We start from the raw sequence: 6,298 nt of genomic DNA, 5'->3' as shown, positions 1-6,298 counted from the left end.
AGAGGCATTGCCATGCTGAAACAGGAAAGGGCCTTCCCCAAACTGTTGCCACAAAGTTGGAAGCACAGAGTCGTCTAGAATGTTATTGTATGCTGAAGCATTGAGATGTCCCTTCGCTGGATCTAAGCGGCCTAGCCCGAACCATAAAAAACAGCCCCAGACCATCACTCCTCCTCCATCAAACTTTACAGTTGGAACTACGCATTTGGGCAAGTAGCATCTGCCAAACCCAGATTTGTCCATCTGACTGCCAGATGGTGAAGTGTGATTCATACTCCAGAGAACACGTTTCCACTGCTCCAGTATCCAATGGTGGAGAACTTTACACCTCTCCAGCCGATGCTTGAGTGTTGCAACTGAGGACAGACAATTTTTACGCACTAAGCGCTTCAGCACTCGGCAGTCCCATTCTGTGAATTTCTGTTGCCTACCACTTCACCGCTGAGCCGTTGTTGCTCCTAGATGTTTCTATTTCACAATAACAGCACTTACAGTTGACCAGGGCAGCTCTATCAGAGCAGAAATTTGAATAACTGACTTGTTAAAAAAGTGGCATCCTATGACAGTGTCCTGTTGAAAGTCACTGAGCTCTTCTGTAAGGTAAGTCTAATGCCAATGTTTGTCTATGGAGATTGCATGGCGGTGTGCTCGATTTTATAGACCCGTCAGCAGCGGGTGTGGCTGAAATAGCCGAATCCACTAATATGAAGGGATGCAATATACTTTTGTATATATGGTGTTTTACTGACACATGTACATAAACAGCGAATAAGGATTACTCATGATGAAATGTAGACATAAAATAGCAGCGATTGGGTTATAATTCCTATGTGTTATGAGTACGTCAACAAGTGCAAGAGATTGACATGATGATTGGTAATGAATCATTGAGCCATGTTTTGTGGCCATGGATAACGTTAATAATAGCCTATTTGTTTTGCCAACTAATCAGTCATATGAATGGAGCGCTTATTTCAGCACCATGGAGAGCTATGGTTGTTGGCGCTGAACAGTAAGCAAACCTAAAAAAAAAAACAAGTCAGTCTAACATTGAAATTACTTTTAACCCCTTGCGACAGACGGTTTTGTCATTTAATTGAAATGGTCATCATATTAGACAATAGAAATGTACATGTATGATAGGGAGATGATAGGGGAGATGATAGGGGTTTTGAAGAATGTTTTCAATCAGGGAAAATATAAAATGAGGTAACCATTGGAACCCGATATATTTTGGGAACTTGCTGTTATCGCTTCCACACAAGGTGTGGAAACAAAGTGAGATGGCGCGCGCCTGCTTGTCTATGATTATGTCAAGTTGGGGTCGGATTTGGTGAACGGTGGGAGTGTGTCAGACATATGTGCGACATGGGCGGGAATAAATATGTGTTTATAAACCCCCAGTGTGTGCTTAGTGGGGCGGAAACACTTCACTGTGGCAACGAGCGGAGACGACGAGGAGAGGGGATGGGAGACGCGTCGCATGAGCGTCGGCTCTGGTTCTCCAAGGGTCTTTGGGGGTTTGGCTAGAGGAGGCGCGTTGCAGTCTGACCCCTCCATACCATCTGTGTGGATGACCACTTCAACCTCATCCGACAGCGTTAAGAACCACGGTTACTCAAAGACAGAGATGGGCGTCATTTCAGTGGAGAACATGTTGGAGGAGTCAATGGCGCTTTCGAGACACCTGTCCGTGGATCGATATGAGCAAGAGCTCGGCTGCGAGAGGGTGGTTATCAACATTTCAGGTTTGCGATTCGAAACTCAACTAAAAACTTTCAATCAGTTTCCCAAAACGTTGCTCGGGGACCGGAGAAAGAGGATGCGTTACTTTGACCCACTGAGGAACGAGTATTTTTTCGACAGAAACCGACCCAGCTTTGATGCCATTCTCTATTATTACCAGTCGGGAGGGCGCATCAGGAGACCTGTTAACGTGCCCATTGACATCTTCTCTGAGGAGATCAATTTCTATCAACTCGGGGAAGAGGCTATGGAAAAATTCCGGGAGGATGAAGGATTCATAAAAGAAGAGGAACGTGTTTTACCAGATAATGAATTCCAAAAGCAGGTTTGGCTTTTGTTTGAGTACCCTGAAAGCTCTGGGCCAGCTAGGGGAATAGCCATAGTCTCCGTGCTTGTCATTTTAATCTCAATTGTTATATTCTGTTTGGAGACCTTGCCTGAGTTTCGGGATGACAGAGACCCTGTCACCGTGGCACGTACAGTCAACGGGACGGCCTCCTACCACGTAAATCCATTCACCGACCCTTTCTTTGTGGTAGAGACACTTTGCATAATATGGTTCTCTTTTGAGTTGCTGGTCAGGTTCTTCGCGTGCCCCAGCAAATCCACGTTCTCAAAAAACATAATGAACATAATCGACATTGTCGCCATATTTCCCTACTTTATCACTTTGGGGACAGAACTGGCTGAGAAGCAGGGTAACGGTCAGCAAGCCATGTCCCTGGCCATTCTCAGAGTGATAAGGCTCGTGAGAGTCTTTCGCATCTTCAAGCTCTCCAGGCACTCTAAGGGGCTACAGATTTTAGGGCAGACACTAAAGGCCAGCATGAGGGAACTTGGACTGTTGATATTTTTCCTTTTTATTGGAGTTATCCTTTTCTCAAGTGCTGTTTACTTTGCTGAGGCCGATGACCCGTCATCCAGTTTTACAAGCATCCCAGATGCGTTTTGGTGGGCTGTGGTCACCATGACTACGGTCGGATATGGAGACATGCACCCTGTGACCATTGGTGGCAAAATTGTTGGGTCATTGTGTGCTATTGCCGGAGTGTTAACTATTGCTCTCCCTGTGCCAGTTATTGTCTCCAACTTCAATTACTTTTACCATAGGGAGACTGATGGAGAAGAGCACGCACAGTACTTGCATGTCAGCAGCTGCGAGCACCTACCCTCAGCCACAGATGAGCTGAAAAGGACTCGTAGCACCTCATCTCTGGGCAAGTCGGAATATATAGAGGAGGGCATCAACAGTGGGTATAAACAGCCCAACTTCACCAATGAGAATAGCCAAAACTGCGTGAACATCAAAAAGATATTTACGGATGTGTAAACGCTTTCACTTTATATGGAGTATGACGATAGATAGAATACAGTTGTGACGACTATTTTTTCTATGATGGCTAATCGTGACGTGTCGGTGCATACTGTATCTGCCAGGTGGAGTGTGCACCGCTATAGTGTACCAGACAAGTCCAACCGTACTGTGATCGTTCGATTCGTCCTTGAGTCAAAAATAGGTGTTGATGTTCGGTAGTTCGATAGGTTGTAAGTGTTGCATATTTACCCCCGAATCTAAACAGAGTTGTCGTTGTGTTTTTTTGAGGGGGAAAGTTCAGATATCAGTGTTCAGTGTTTTTGTCATGAATAGCAATAGAATCTACAATGTCTGTATGATGTCATTTTAATCGGATGATAACATAGGCTATGGCCGGACTGAATGGGCAACCTATGCCTATTGGAAATATCATGGACATAACATACTGCACTATGAGAGCCGACTGAGTATTGTTTTTGGCTCTTATTGTTCTGATCTGATACAAAAGGGAATTTAGGCTACGTATTTGTTATGTGTTTACAATGTTACTTTTAGCATTACAGCTTATATTCTATGCCATTTTTTTTTTTAGATATGGAAGGGATCAAGACTTTGGAATGCCTTTGATAAAATACCTGCATAAAATCTAAATGTATCATTACGCAGTACATAGGCTAAAATATAGCCTACAATTGATATAGTGGTACTAATCCTTGGTAATCGATGTATCTTATTGAAATTCGATCCAAAGGCTGTCATCAGGACTATTTGGAATTTATTTTCCTACAAAACATGACTTCAAGACTGTTTCCATCATGGAGGATAGTGTGAGCACATTGATGAAGACATGGACACAATGCATAGTGCGAGTGGATAGAAGAATGAAGAACAGCAGTCACGCCCCCTGGATGCGACTGAGCCCGCGTTGTGATGCAGTCGCCATGACGACTACAGATTCCTGGGTAAGAGCGACTGCCTCTAAATTGAAAATGGCCTATGTGTCATCTATATGAGTCAGTAACATTTATTCTGTTTTCAAAATTGACTGCAAAGTGTAAATCGGATGATTTTGGTCATAAAGTCAGTCTCATCCAAAATTGAGTTTTTGAATTATAGGAAAAAATGGTAGGCCCAGGTCACAGAATGAAGGGTACCCTAACAGCTTTCCATGGGCTGGGTTCATTTTAATCCTACCCACATGCCCACAACTCGCAACACGCTAGTAATCATCAATTGGAGTGCACATAATCATAATGCCCATGGTCAATTTGGTTGGACATTTGATACTCTGGGCGGCAGAGTAGTCTAGTGGTTAGAGCGTTGGACTAGTAACCGGAAGGTTGCAAGTTCAAACCCCTGAGCTGACAATCTGTTGTTCTGCCCCACTGTTCCTAGGTCGTCATTGAAAATAAAAATTTGTTCTTAACTGACTTGCCTAGAGGTAAAATAAAATTCCTATGGGGGTATTTAGGCAGAATTGGTAAATTACACAATGTACATGGGACAATAGGTTGGACTAGTAACCGGAAGGTCAATACCTCCAAATTTCAATGACTTAAAAACCTCAAACCAAGTAAATTGTAGAAATTCATATACATATATTGAAAGCATTGAATGAGATGAAAATATTGTCCCTTTTACATTGTGTTATATATTGACGGTCCCTAACTATCCCCAGAGATAGGTTATCCAAAGTCAAACCAATTTTGCCACAGTTGCACACCAGCCTGCTGAAGCTAATTGCCTAAATAATTTGTTTAACTCTTCCCACCTGCGAACACATACAAGACACTCACATCAAACCACACACCGAACCTGTTTAAATTCAGTCACGGTCGCTAGCATTTCTAAATGAACCAAATCTAAAACGAAGCCAAATCAGGAAGTGCAGTCCCCCTTTAATGTTATCACTTTGCGACATGATCGCCGGAAAACGTGTGGCGAGGTGACTTGCGCCACAGCTCTTTTGATTTAGTTTGATAAGATATATCGATTGATTTGCCTCATAATTTGTCAACTCGTGTACATTTTCTCTGTCCTTCACATCGGAGTGATGCTGCAGTTTTGCAATGAAACAAGACTATTTTTGAGTCTGATCAACTGTAGGCTACTAACAACAGCCAATGCTATGGGAGTTTTTCCTAGCCACCGTGCCTCTACATCAGCATTGCTTGCTGTTTGGGGTTTTAGGCTGGGTTTCTGAATAAACACTTTGTGACATCTGCTGATGTACAACAACTTTTATAAATACATTTTAGTTTATTTGGCCAATCCTCAAAAGGGCTTTAGTTTTTGAGATACCCCTACCTATCCGAGGTAGAACAAAACACAACCACACTTTTTTCACATATCTTACAGTATGTCTCCCATTTATGAAATGGATGGTTGTGTAAAAATATTTTACTTGCAAAAGAGGTTAAAAACACAAAATGTATTTTTGTCAGGCAGGACCATACAGAACTGAATGAGTGCAAATTCTACTTAGAAAGTTGTCTATTATTCAGCTACCAAAAGTTGATGCTTCCATTCATCAGAAATACATCTATGGTTGCTAGCCAAGCCAGCTGGCCGTTCATTCTATCGGTTAGGTTGCCAGAGACATGACCCAGTCTTTTTGTTCTATATCTATGGACGCGACCCAGTCATTCTAAATGTTCCGTGCAACACTATTATCATTTAGATTTTAGGCATTTAGCAGACGCTCTTATCCAGAGTGACTTACAGTAGTGAGTTGCAGACATTTTTATACTTCTCCGTGGGAATAAAACCCAAAACCCTGGTGTTGCAAGCACCATGCTCTACCATCTGAGCCACACAGCCCAACACGGGACACACGTACTTGCTAACTAGCCAAGCTAGAATAGCTGCATTTTATTTTGTTTGACCTGTTTTTCTATAAAAAAAAAATGTTTGTATACATTGACAGAACAATTATGCTGATTCATGATTTCAACTGGTTGAGAAAAGTTGTCTGTTTTGTCCTGAAACGTTAATTCTCTTTTGGACAGTGGAGATCGGATTTCAATATTGGAAGCAATGTTGCACATTTCGAGAGACAGCGAGCAATGTTTGTATAAACCGCTGTTGTTGCCAACCAAGTGTTAGGCTAGAAGCAAGGTGAAATAATATCTAGATGCTTTTTAACAGTGGAGATCAAGTTAATCAACTGTCTGGGTGAGCTGATGGGACACTGGATGCACAGGGATTAGTCTGATGGAACAGAAAACAACATTTTTG

At 42.4% G+C, this 6,298-nt stretch overlaps 1 protein-coding gene across 1 annotated transcript; it reads left to right on the top strand.

Moving 5' to 3' along the window:
- The first annotated feature begins 1,483 nt into the window (after positions 1-1,483).
- LOC139414222 (potassium voltage-gated channel subfamily A member 3-like) lies at positions 1,484-3,263 on the top strand. Its single transcript, XM_071162115.1, has one exon. The coding sequence runs from the start codon at positions 1,484-1,486 to the stop codon at positions 3,074-3,076; it is 1,593 nt and encodes a 530-aa protein (XP_071018216.1). The 3' UTR covers positions 3,077-3,263.
- Positions 3,264-6,298: the final 3,035 nt, after the last annotated feature.

Source organism: Oncorhynchus clarkii, chromosome 7 (assembly GCF_045791955.1).
Source record: "Oncorhynchus clarkii lewisi isolate Uvic-CL-2024 chromosome 7, UVic_Ocla_1.0, whole genome shotgun sequence".
Lineage (NCBI taxonomy): Eukaryota > Metazoa > Chordata > Actinopteri > Salmoniformes > Salmonidae > Oncorhynchus > Oncorhynchus clarkii.
This window is presented reverse-complemented; position numbering and strand designations above follow the sequence as displayed.